General features: G+C 40.2%; 1 protein-coding gene across 8 annotated transcripts in view; it reads left to right on the forward strand.

The window, feature by feature from the left end:
• The window catches only part of LOC128858560 (probable cyclin-dependent serine/threonine-protein kinase DDB_G0292550), an 85,947-nt gene that overhangs the window by 11,397 nt on the left and 60,456 nt on the right, over positions 1-14,094 (forward strand). For all 8 annotated transcript variants that reach the window (XR_008454030.1, XR_008454029.1, XM_054094951.1 and 5 more), the window contains exons 2-3: positions 111-413; positions 481-1,234. Coding sequence is in view for 6 of the 8 variants with exons in the window: in XM_054094951.1 (XP_053950926.1) it covers positions 129-413; positions 481-1,234 (1,039 nt within the window). In the remaining 2 variants the exon portion in view is untranslated. The remainder of the gene's footprint in view (positions 1-110; positions 414-480; positions 1,235-14,094) is intronic.

The following is a 14,094-nucleotide window of genomic DNA, read 5'->3' on the forward strand; positions in this document are numbered from 1 at the left end:
TCGCAAATATCAGTAACAATTATTTAGTTTTAAAAAGAATATTTATATAACAAAAAGTTACGTAAAAGAACATTTATATAACATGTTATTTTTTTATGTGTCTTTTGCAGTTATAAAATTTGTCGGAAATGGATTCAGTAATTAAAATTGAAGATTCCAACTGTAATATTCCTACATCATCAACATTTAACAATAGTTCTGCTATTTCTACTATTTTCCAAATGTGTCAATCAAGCTGTACTGATTATGTTGGCGTTCTTCCTCCGCCTCCTCATGACATGTCTAGCGTGAACAGTGTTGAACTAAATGCACAAACATCGTTAAGTGATGACTCAGGAGTTCCACTTACCACCAACAGTTCAATATCTAGTGGAGATTCATACCGACAGGGCTTATGCAAACATGAAATCGAAGTACGTTTTACTTCAAGTCATGGAATATTTGTTATAATTTGTAATAAATCTTAATGTTTGCTTTCAGATTGTTGAAAGTGACGGCGAAGTATCTCAATTTGATTCACTTGATAACTGCTCTGAAGGTGGAATGAGTGCGGAAAACTTCAACACATTAAAAAAAGTCCCATTAGCACCAATAGATCCTCCACTAGAATTTCAGGACTCACCTGATATAGCAATCGGTCGCTGTATTAAGCAGAAACTAAGGCGTTTATCTTCTTCACACTCTTCTTTGGAACAATCAAAAGACTCTGAGCGTAATGAAAACACTATTCGGGGGGAAAGAATTTTTTGTAAAGATACTGACCTGGAAGTTTTTACTCAATATTTTGATAAAAAAAAAGACCTTTACCTTACGAAGAAACCCATATACTCAAGCGACTCCATTCTTAGTAATCATACGGAAAATGTATATGATGAGCCAAATAACGTGATAGGCAATTACGCTTTTAAAAGTACTCAAATGTCTGAGCCACATACCTATACAATTTCACCATCTTTACCACTAACGTCGCTCGCTTCTATGCGAGTAAAAAGAGATTTATGTCCATATTATCAAGACCACACTAAGTATTTCAAAGCAATACCTTCAGAACAAGATAGTGTAATGAGTGCTGCCCAGAAATTCAATACGTTTGGTCTCTCAGAAATCCACGATTATGATCTGTACTATGGAATAAAACGAAACGCGTTTCACTGTGAAAGCGGTATACAAAAAAAGGTGCTGTATAGTCCTCGAAATGTAAATAATTATTGTCACAGTCATCACATTTATACCGGTAAGTAGAAATTCTATTTTAATAGTTCATACATAGGTGCAGTATATAAGTAAATATATTTCATTTTTCTATAAAGTATTTTTGGTATATATGGGCATGTACATATCTGTTTATCACTTCAAATTATTGTATACTCGTATCTGAAATTTCTTCACCGGATACTACTTCTAAACGCCAGGGGCAGACTTCGGAGCAAAGTCCACCAGACGACGATATTCAAATGCTTTTTGAAGTCTTGATCAAATAATACTCCAGATGAATGAAATATAGTTAAATCCAATGCAACTCTTAATTGTTATTTTTTAATGCTTCCAATGTGTTTATATACTTTTTGTACCATACATTTTTCAGTGTGCAATTAAATTAACTATGCACCTTATTTTATTTGCAACAATTAATAAATTTGCCTTTGTAATCATTTAGAAGCCTAAGAATTCGATTTACGTCATTTCGGTTTACGCCTAAATTTTTCGGAATATACCAATACCTAAATCGAGACATTTCGTGGAAGATTGTCTAAATTTCCTTTATATTGTTACGAGTTTTCTTGAGTTAAAATTAAAATAAATCTCTTACAATAACTCCTCTGAGTTCGACCACTGGATTGCCGAATAAAAGACACAAATTAATGTCAACACCACTTGATTGAATTTATTTCCAACACTTAACTGCTTTACTTTACTTGTACACGTACATCTTACGACTGAATTACTCTATTACTTTTCGTTGTCACATGTCAGACTTGGGTATTTTGGACAAGTGACTATATTTCTCCTTGTTGTAGAGCTCTACGATCGAAACCATCATAAACGATACAGCCGATAATTTCCAGCGCTACCGAGGTAGACGCTCAATGGGTCTCTCGCACTCCGATGCAGACATTATTTCCGAGGAGTATAAAGTTTTTTCTATAGCAGTCGCCTCTCCGCAGACAAAGGCAAAACCTCCGAGTGTATTTCTGCCATGAAGAACTGTAGGTGCCTCGATTTGTAAAACAACATCAAAACTCACGTCACAAAAAGTAGGAGGAATTTGGCAAAACACCGAATAGGGTGTAAGCGGCAAGAGTTACTAGAACTAAACTACAATCAACTCCAGAGTGATATCGAGGAAATAACTGACTTAATAAGTCGGATCGAAACGAGGTTCTTAATTACTACCCGCGCCACGAGTGCTAGGCAAATATTAAGAAGCGTTGTTACCGATATTTAATGCAATCAGCCGGCCGGTTTAAAATTATTCAGCTTCCGGGGGCTAGTGACACGAAGTGGATACAACTGCGAGCATGGCAAAATACTGCACTTAGGGCACTGACGGAATGTCTCCTTATGTTGCCTATCCATGGCGCATAAAACCATGTTCAGCAAGCAGTTTCAGCAGGCATTTATTGGAGGCTTTTTCGCCTCCTATTAACGTCAGAAAGCGTTTCCATCAACTACCTGAAGAGACCCCAACAACTACTCTACCATACGGTAGACCTCGTAGTGAGTTTTCAAATTTCGCGAGCTACGTACATTCGACTTTGGATTATTACAGGGTGCGCCATCTTTTATACCGGTATGAAAACCTTGAACAACTTTGAAAAAAAGAACTGATTTGTATAAGTGAAGTATTTTTATTTGGTTTGGTTATTTACAATTTATTAAAACTATTTTTTGAACACAATATCAATCAAGTAGCCACCTTTATTAGCTTAGCAATGACAAACTATGACCTTTTTTCTGCGTTTGTCATCACCTCTTCAAGCATTTCGGGCTTTAACGGGTCGATTTCAGTGTAAAGCGATCCATGGTTGAAATTGTACTGAATTGACGTATCGAAAACATGTATGTTGAAGTCGATCGGTTGGTAAATGACAAAGTTATTCAGCGTTTACATACCGACATAAAAGATGGTGCGCCCTGTATTTTTTTATATTGGTACTCTCGTCTCGAAGACGAGGTTTTAGCAATCTAGCTTGTTTAGTTTGTTTATGAGAGGCATACATAAGACAACTCTTGGCTCTTCCGGGCTATTCCACTGGAACGATTGGGCTTTGGCTTCGATGTCATAACGATTTTATTTTTTTTTCCCACGAGGTGTAAAAGCAATCGAAAGCCTTAGTCAGTGTGGGACTTAAACGCCACTAAAAGCACATCAAGTCCGACGGTTCATCCTACCGACGGATACCGTTTTGGTAATTACGTCTAGAGCCCGTCGTGAGCAATAAGCTCAATCGTCAGGTTATATTCGTCTTCTGTGCGTCTTGCTTTTTTTTTATCAATGCGACAGTTGTGGTTGCTGCCGCGTTCGTCTCGCGTCGTTCCTTCGCCTCCAATCAATGTTGCGAAGTTTCACGATAATTCGAGTTGCAAAAACTTGCACTGCCCTCCATTTTTCATTCGACTCAAGCATTTGTGGAACTAGAGCTAGAACGCTAGAGCTCCCCTGTAAATTGGCACGCTTAGGGTCGCTTTGTTTTGGCGTGGTGCTGCTGGAGCGTTGTCGCTTCACATCAGCTGGTTTTTGAGTCAGCTCTCTTGCCTCGTCAATGCTGTGACTCTTTCTAAGGTAGTACTTTGGACGCTTTCTGGCGGCACCACACAGCCGCCCCTCGTTTTCATCCTTTCTTCCTGAGTCACGAGTGGGAGAAGCTAGTAGTTTCTCCTCTTCCTCTGGTGATATTGCAGAAGCTTTGCCATCTGGCCCCAGGGCCATGTCGTCAACTTCCATATCTTTGATTTCGCTGGCAGTTGGAGGGCATTGGTTGCCCTTGGCTGCCTGCGATGTGGTTGGTAGTTCGGCACTGTTTACCGAAAGGTCGTTATCGACCTGGTTTATATTAGGCACTCCTGCCCTTTTTAATAAATTAATGTTTGACTCTGCCATGTGGTCCCACGAGTAAAGTGGAAGGGAAGGTCGAGCCACGACAGTGCCCCGGTGTCGCGGTAAGGCTAATTACAGCCAGAGGGCGCCCGATATCTGGAGGTCACCGTTATAAGACACACTTACGTAGTGCCATTCATCCTATAGTCACGGTTCGAATTACACCTAGGATTACGGTTTTTTTTTTTAGTTTTGCCTCTCTAGATCCGCCATTTTTAGTTAAAAGCAGGGGCAGCTCGTGCAGGAGTGGCATTCTACCACAATGGTCGGTCTTTAGGCTACTGGCACAACTGCCATACGCCCCTGTGTGCATTGCCCCAAGAAGCAACGTACACTTCACCCCCTAGGCAATACCCCATGAATTGTCATCCGCGTCATCGATAATTTTTTTAAAGCATCCCTTTTTACTTGCTCTATAGCTTTCCTTAACTTGAGTCGGTGTGCTCTAAATTCTGCCCGTAGTTCTCGAATACTGGTCTTCGACTCGTTCTTTGAGATCGTCTTCTTGCTTCATTGCATGTTTCGCACAGTTCACCTATCTCAGTCGACCATCAATATACCGGTTTTCTGTTGGCCGGTTTTTTGCATGTAGGCATCGACACATCACAAGCTGCTTCCATATGACGCGGTATCTGGTCGGCAATAATATCTGACGTGCCACCAGTAATTTTTAATCCTTCCCATTTTTCGTTGAAGGCTTTTATGTTAAAAGACCTCCTCTTCCATATTTTCGCTTATACTCTGTGGCAGCTTGGCTTTTTAATGGTCTTGCTTATATCTATTGTGATGGGGAGATGATCGCTATGCGCGTATAATTTGTCTTCCCGTTTCCATTTGACGTTTATCGCCGTAGCTCGGTCTACGAAAGCGATATCAATCACTGACTGCCCGTTGTGGTTCTCGAAAGTGTGAACTCCGTGCTCATTCAATAGTACCAGATCCAGAGAAGCGAAGAAATCTTCCAATAACCGACCTCTGGCATTGGCTTTCCTGCTACCCCATGCCAGCGACCAAGCATTAAAATCTCCAGCGACCAGTATTGGGCGTTTTTCCCTGAGCTGTATTTCCATTATTGATAACATGCATCCAAATTGTTCCTGTGATCATCTCGGTGGTGCGTAACAGTTCACTATGCATTTACATGCTGTGCAGCTTTACCCATGTGAAGCCAGCACGCATAACTCATTCTGCATTGCGGTGTTCTGTTCCCAAGCACGCAGATTGCTGCCAGTTTGTGGTTATCGCTTACCCAGTTGTACGACTCTTCTGCTTTATATGGCTCAGACAGCAATACCACATCAATATGTTCTTCGGCGACAGTTTGCCAAAGCAAAGCTTGTGCGATCCTACTATGTTTAATGTTACAATACTTTTATGTTCGTAGACGTGCTGCATCTTGTTACCGCGGACATTTAGCGCTTCCTGCTGCATGCGCTCCATTTTTCCTCCTGCTTACAGCTCGCGGCTTTGTGCCCCGTTGTTCCACATCTCCTGCATTGGTTTGCTCGATCCGGCTCTTTAAATGCCGTGGCCATATGACCATATCCCCAGCATCGGAAGCAGTACTTTGGGGTTACAACTTCTGACACGCGGCGGCGTATCCAAGCAACTCTAAGATGGCCAAGTGACAGGACTCTTTTAGCATCCTCTGCCGATAAGGAAACGTAGCCAGTATGTGCATATCAGTGTGTGTGGCTCGTGTGCTTTTTATGGAGCCTATTTCCGGCCTTTTAATTTTTGCTTGTTCGGTCAGCGCATCTATTAGTTCTTCGGCCGTACTCACGTCAGTTATGAGATTTGTGCATTGCACGGTAATCATATGCGTACGTAAATCAACCGTAGCCATGTTTGCTAAGACTTTTTCGATAGTTGCTTGAAACTTCGCAGTATTGGCGTTTTTTGTACGCCTGAGCTCTATCAGCAAACCACCTTTTTGCGTAGGTCGCGTAGTTCTGACATTTTCACTGAGGTCTTTTAGTTCTTCATTTGATTTTACTTTTCTCAGTATGTCTGCATAGGCTACCCCATAGACTTTCTTTGCTATCACCAAAGCATCTGCCCTGGGTCTTATTGCTTTGGCCACTCGTTTGTGATTTCCTGCATTCTTCTTTGTTTTGAACTTTTGTCCATTCCTGCTCCTTGCATGGTGTTGTCGTCTTTTTCTGTGGGTGTTTCCTGGGTCGTTACCTTCCTTTTCTTTGCCTCGGGTGTTCTGCCAGACCCATTTGTAACGTCCTTTGGGCTAGCTTTACTTTTTCGCTGATTGTGGCGTTCCATGCGCTGCTAGCATAGGCTTGTGACGTGGGTCGTTTAGCTTGGCTCTTCTTTGTTCCACCTCCAGTTCCTTAGTTGTTTCCGTGCGAAAGCACTTCAATATGCTGCACCGCTTCTTCACCTCACCATGCACATTGTGGCGCTGATCACAATAGTGAATTAGTTCGTCGATCTCTGTTCCGAGTTTGGCAACTAACTGGGCTAGTATATCCTCACGTGGTAATTTTAAGGTGCAAGCATCATCGACATTTGACGGATTCTTGTCACTTGACACTGGTGTGGTGATCGATCTGGTTGAGCTCCTATCGAACAGTGTGGTGGCCGCTTTAGACACTAATGCGGTGCTGCTGAGGAGTCGTAGCAGTTGTGAGGGTGCCACTTGAGGCAGACGCTGCTGGTTCAGTCGTTGCATTAGTAGGTGGCGAATATTGCATTAACGAACTTCTCCGGAAAACATTGATTTTTTCTGTTGTTGCTGATGCTGGTGAATTTGTTGTAAATTTGTTTTTTAATGTGTCCATTCTGTAAGGGTCCAAGCTTAAGACCGCTATCTCCACTCGTGTATGTAGTTTCCTTAAGGCTCCATGAATATCTATGCAAGCAGTGAGATCATGGGAGGGTTGACCCTGACTCTTATGGGGTCCAGAGTTCAGAACCAAGTCCCAACCGGAACAAATAGGGAGTCGTCTCAACCTAACCTACATAGCCTAAATCCAAGGCAACGAGTATTGAACATATCCTAAGACCTGCCAGGTTTTATTAGGACGGTAGGTAGGTAGGTAGGGTGGTTGTCGTAAGACACACTTAGACCTTCGGCAGGTCCATTGTGATACCACTGGATATTAGGACGGAGAGTTTGCAATTCTTTCTGAAAGCCATAATGATATACCCATGATTCGTCACCAGTTATGACCCTTTTAAGCAAATCTGGATCATCGTTGACGTCATGCGACGTTGTTTTTGGCCAAAACACGCTTCATGCCAAAAATTTCCGTACCGATATTCGGGGCGTCCAGAGCGAGCGTCATCATTCACATCTTTTTAACCTTCTGTGAAAAGCTTGGGCCAGTTGTAAACATTTTTTTGACTCAGGGTACTCTTACCTTATGCCACTTTAAACATCTCAAGTGTTTTTGAGGACTTAATTCCATTTTTTACATAGAATTTGATGCGAACACGCAAAACACAAACTCTTATTTATGCCACTCACAAACAAACTAAACATGCTATACTGCTAAAAGCGTGATATATCTTTGAGACTAGTGTACCAACATAAAAAAATAATAATAATCGAAAATCGAATGGACGTAGCCCGCGAAATTTGAAAATTCACTTTATTTTTTAACAGATCTCGTACATGCTATTAGCGGCATTCACCGGGAGTGTTTATAAACTCTTTATCTGAATTCCGTTATTAAAGTCCGACCGACACCCATAGCAGACGAAACAACCTTATTCCTGGGCAGGATACGGTTACAACAGGAACAACATAGCAATTGCCAACACTGATTTGATGAATAGCATAACGGCGAACGCCGTAGCCGAATGGGTTGGTGCGTGACTACCATTCGGAATTCACAGAGAGAACGTAGGTTCGAATCTCGGTGAAACACCAATTAAGAAAAACGTTTTTCTAATAGCGGTCGCCCCTCGGCAGGCAATGGCAAACCTCAGAGTGTATTTCTGCCATGAAAAAGCTCCTCATAAAAAATATTTGCCGTTCGGAGTCGGCTTAAAACTGTAGGTCACTCCATTTGTGGAACAACATCAAGACGCACACCACCACACCCTAAAAAGGTGTTCGCGCCAATTATATATATATATATATATATATATATATAGAGCGGCGATATATGCTATATTTAGCATCAGAACATTTATCCATTATCATCTCGAATGATAGACCTACCGAATTTACTTATATTAACTTCACGATGGAAATTTGTCAGCAGTTATAGCTCACGAGACCAGGTCGATTCCGAGAAGCTATCCAAACAATGCACTCACGACTGCCTCCTTATGTCGCTTGAAGACCATGCTCATCAAGTAGCTTTTGTAGAGATGCTGTCGCAGGAATCACTAAGTCATCATTTTCAATTCCATTATGAACTCTTTTCCACTGAATGTCGTCGTAGGAGTCCAACCTATTACTAAACATACTATGTCCGGATTACCACGGAACAGTATAGGGTAGATGACACTGACCACGTCTTCAGATATCCGCTATCTGCTTATCTGCTCTTTGCGTCGAGTACGATACACGGCCTATAACCTTTTTCAATTTTTAAGGAGACTATTGACCCGAAAGTAATCAAATTCTTTGACATAGTGCAAATCTTAATTTGCTGGTTGGTTGCATAAAAAGGCATCAGGGAAGGGATGTGCAATGGCTGATCCTACGACAAGATGCCTTTCACCTATCACTTCCAAACACCTCATTTCGCCTGCGCGCGGTGGTGCTGCTAACCCTGCCTGGAAACTGAATAACTCTCATCATATGCCACGAATCCAACAATATTGCCTCGGATAAGAACACATCAAAGATATCGAACCACGCAATGTATTAAGGGCAACGATTTCAAATTCGTAACATGAAATGTGCTGAATATGCTCCAACCAGGGAAAATGGTAGAAATAGCCCATGAGCTAAGAACATACGGCATTACGATGGCAGCTCTGCAAGCAATAAGGTGGAAAGGACAAGGCGAAATAAAGAAACGAGATTGTAGCATCTACTATAGCGGCGCCGAAAGTCAAGGTTATAAAGGCGTAGATTTTTATGTTGATAAAAAATCCCGGAAGAGTGTGATGGCTTTTGATGATGAATGTATTTTATAGATGAATTTTACGATAAAATGTCACACATTTGCAATAAAATAAGTAGATATGACATCAAACTAATCTGCAGTGACTTCAACGCGAAAATTGGAAAGGAAGTTGCATAATACAGGAAGTTGCATGAAAGCATTCGTTACACGAATATTGCAATGATAATGTTCTGCGTTTATGCAACTTTGCCGAACTTCAATTACTATTTATAACACAAACGAGTGCACAAACAAACTTGGAAAGTCCCAGGTTACAATGGTGCTAATCAAATTGATCACATAGTAATAGATAAAAGGCACATGTAAGATCTTATCATTGTACAAATTGTGACTCCGATCACTATATGGTTGTAGCGCGTGTGCGTAAAAGAATAATATCGTGAATCATAAAAAACGAATTTGAAAAGAAACACTGGATCGTTGAGGAAGTCATAGCGAATGAGTCTACAAGAAAAAAGCATCAAGAAAAGGTTGAGCGTAAACTAGGTGATATGAAAGAAATTTTAATAGAAGCAGATATAACATCAAAGTGTCAAAGTCTTAAAGAAGCCATTCTTAGCGCTGCAAATAAAACCATTGACCAAAAAGCTGTTATTACCAACGAATGGTATGACGCAGAATGTAGAAAGCTCAATAAAGCAAAGAATGCAGCAAGAAAATCTGCAGAAAAAAGATTATATGAAAAGGGAACTTAAAATAATAATGCACAAATTCCACTACAAACAAACAAACGAGATCTATATACCGTAGGATAAACAAACACACGAGCCAATTCCAGCCGAGATTGATGGCTTGCAAGAACAAAAACAAAAAAGGTGATTTAAAAGGTGACGCGTTAACATATTTTCAAGGTGGAGCCGCGTTTATGTCAATTGCGTCCAGGTTCCGCTCTTGTGGGCGTATGGAGACTTTACGCCATCGATAGTATTCACTCCTTCCACTGCCTTTTCAGAAAACTTTGGAGGAAGTGAAACATCGGAAAATGTGCAATAGGCCGATACTTACAAACTATTGTCTTGTCTTCTGTTTGATACTGTTGTGAGTGTTTGACTCAAGCGTCTTTACCTGTCTTCGGTTTGTCTGAAACAGTTTTTCTATACTGTCCACCTGCTAGCAAAGTTACAAAAATTACTAATGGACGAATAGAATATAGTTTATATTATTTATAATTTGTTTTTTTTTCTTCCTTTTTTCTCAAAACTTTCGAATTCTGACTTACGCCCCGTTCTTAATGACACGAAAAGAACAATAAAGAAGCCGAAAAACCACAAGTCAAGTGGTGAAGACTGTATAAATGTAGAGCTCATCAAATATGGCGGAGAAGAGTTGATAGGACAGATACATGAAATAATACTTAAAATTTGGAGAACAGAAAACATGTATGAAAAATGGTATACAAGACAACTGTATGAGAAACTAAATGTGTATGCAGAAGAGATCATCGGAGATTATCAATGCGGTTTCAGAATCGGACGCTCGATAACAGATCAATGCGTTATCATGTCGAAGATATTCGAAAAATGTTATGTTACGAGTATAAATCTACACATTATTTGCATTCACTAAATTTAGCGAAAAAATATTCCACGTCGTGCAACGCAATTAAAAGGTTATATACAGTTAGAAGGCTGAAAAAAGCGAATTTTTCAGAATTTTTTGGGAGAAAATTTTTAAATCTCAAAAAACACGTTTTTGGTGACCCCTATATCTCTGAACTATATCCTTTGAAATTGAAAAACCAAACAGATTTCGTTAAAGCAGTGTTAAATCTAGTAATTAGTCGTTTTCTAAAAACAAAAAATAGATTTTCGCTGAGAAAAAATTTTCGATTAAGTACTAAAAAATATATTTAAGAAGCTCGTGTTAAAATGTGATACTAATCGGCTTAGCCGTTTTCGAGGAATGTTGGTCACCGACTTTGAAAACACCACAAACAACAAAAAAAATCGATGTTTTGTAAATTCTAATTGTATATAACCCCTTTAGTTAGATCAGTGAATTCAGAACTACCATTCGCCACGTTCCAGAAAAGAATAACGTAGTTCAGGATTTGCCCTCAAGAATCGACTAATCGATTGAACTAAGAGACATAAATTTTGAAGAAATGGCCGTCGGACAAGAAAACGACAAGTCACTCAACTCACTGCGCAACAACAACAATACAAGTATTCAACTCAGTCAAATCACAGTTCCTGATACCAGTACCGAACTAACATGCGATATTTCTGGTAACCGTATTCGCCCTTTTGTTCCTTACGAAATTCGATGTCTCGTTATAGGAAAACTCCACAGTCTGAGTCACCCAGGAGTATGTGCTACCAGGAAGCTGATTCAGCAGCGATTTGTGTGGGCCAACATGCGAGGAGATTGCAAGCAATTTGTGCGTAATTGCCTTGCATGTCAGAAAGATAAATTTCATCGCCACACACGATCTCCAATCAAACATTCCGACACCAGATGTGATCGCTTTATCAACATCGATCTTGTTGGGCGACTACCCGAATCGAAAAGCTCCACATATTTACTTACCTGCATCGATAGGGCAACCCGCTGGCCTGAGGCGTTTCCCATTACGAACATTTCTGTCGAAACGGTTGCGAACACCTTGTTATCAGGGTGGATCTCTCACTTTGGCGTACCTAAGCGCATTACAACGGACCATTCGAACCGGACAGACCGTCAATTCGAATTTGTTTTATTCAAAGAACTAAACAAGTTGCTCGGAGTGAAGCATATCAGAACGACGGGCTAATTGAAGGCTGGCATCGTTCCTTGAAGGCTGCATTAAAAGCGAAGTTAACAGACTGTGATGGGTCACTGAACTACCCCTGATTTTACTTTGGGTTACGCTCAGTTGTCAAAGACGGTCTTAATACATCTCCTGCTGAGCTTGTTTTTGGAAAAACACTCACAATACCACGACAGTTTTTCAATGACCCTATCATCAGAACGAGCGATAATGATTTTATCACTTCATTAAAACAATCATTGAACAAAGCGAAGCCTCTTGAAACATTTGTTCATGATTCGCCGTAAGTTTTCATACATTCAGAGCTGCCGAAAGCAAAGTTTGTTTTCGTCCGCATTCGCGGTCATAAAACACCATTACAAGCACCATTCAACGGCCCATTTTAAGTTGTAGAACACGGAGCTGAACACTTTAAGGTAAACATCAAGGGCGAACATCAAATTACTTCAATTGATCGCCTTAAACCAGCGTTTGTCGAGAACTTAATCGACGACTCAGACAATCGATTAGCAATTTCTAAACCCATTACAATCGAAATACAGCCAATCAAATCTACAAGATCTGGTCATCGAATCAAACTTCCTGCTCGATTGTGTAATTAGCGGGTTGTCTTGTGGCAACCAACTCTGGTAGTAATCGCAACAATCTATCTTTATTTTTAACGAACGACAGCGGTTCATGGATCGCGTGAGAATCCCAACTAAAAATCAAAAAAAGAAGTAGGAATGACAACCCCGAATTGATAAGTGAATGATTCATTTAATCGAGAACAGCAATACGTTCGAGATACTCTGAGCCATTTATTACAAACAAATGTTCCACTTTTGATTGCTCGATCCTGGTAAAACCTTCCACGTTCATTAATCTTAGCTTCTATTCACGCAAAAAATGAAATAGCACCACCACATAGAAGGTTTATTGTAAAAAACACTAAAACATTTGAAACTTTTATGATAAATGTTTAGTCAATAATTTTTCTACAATTTCAAAACATTTTTTTCTAAGTACATCTTTAAAAATTATATTTTACAAAAAACTAAAAACTTCACTCAACGAAGCAGAAAAAGTTTCCGTACACATGAAAACAGGGATTCCCCGCAGTATGCAGTGGCACATTCATACCCAATAACGGTTTTATTTTAGTTTGTAATTGTTTTTGCTGTGATTACATTACTTTGGAGTTATTTTAAAGTTTTTGTGTACAAGAAATAGTGATGGCCCTCAAAACTAAGGAAATTAGTGTTGATGAGAGGAAAATTATCCTGAAACTTAGAAATGAAGGCAAATCTTTCCGCGAAATTGGGCAAATCATAGGAAGAAGTCACTCTTCTGATCAGTATGTCGTGCAAACATGCAATACAACTGGTTCATTTCATTTCATTTATTGCCCAAAACAAAATACAACTGGTTCAATTGTGTCAAAGCAACGTTCTCGTCGACCTAGCAAGCTGGCCGTAGGTGAAAAACGAACCATATTGCAATCGTTTTTGCTGTACAAAAGGGATAAGAATGAAAGTGCCGTTTTATTTTTTGTTGTTGTTGTTTTGTAATTAGAAATACTTCAGAACAAAGGTGTGTAGATTTTATTTTCATTTAATAAAAAACACCGTTACACAGGTACGCGTCAAAGTCAACGACGTAATTTTTCGTAGAAATTTATTTGCGAGTTCAGCAGTGCTTAGTGAACTTTGAGTCCGCGTTTCTCGAATTGTGTTGAAATAATTCATTGGTGTAAACTGAAAAATAAAGAGACATGTAGGTTAGGTTAGGTTAGGTGAAGTGGCTGTCCTACGACGCACCTAGGCCAGTTAGAGGCCCCTTGTGATACCACCGGAACTGTCCTATCCTACTCAACTTGGTCCTCTCTAAACCATTGTGTGGCCTTTAAAAAGCTAGCTATACTAGATAGTTTGAGATTTGCAACATCTGCAATGCTGTTCAGAAAAGCGAAACCGAGCAATCTCCACCGCCTTCTACACAGAGCCATGCACCCGCATAGAAGGTGTTCGATTGTCTCTAACTCCTCTATATCTTGACAGCTTCTACAGTAGTCATTAGATGGTGCCCCTAATCTACTGGCATGTCTTCCTATTAGACAGTGCCCAGATAGGACACCTACTACAATCCTTAGATCTCTCCTGCCT

Source organism: Anastrepha ludens, chromosome 3, assembly GCF_028408465.1.
Source record: "Anastrepha ludens isolate Willacy chromosome 3, idAnaLude1.1, whole genome shotgun sequence".
Taxonomy (NCBI): Eukaryota; Metazoa; Arthropoda; class Insecta; order Diptera; family Tephritidae; genus Anastrepha; species Anastrepha ludens.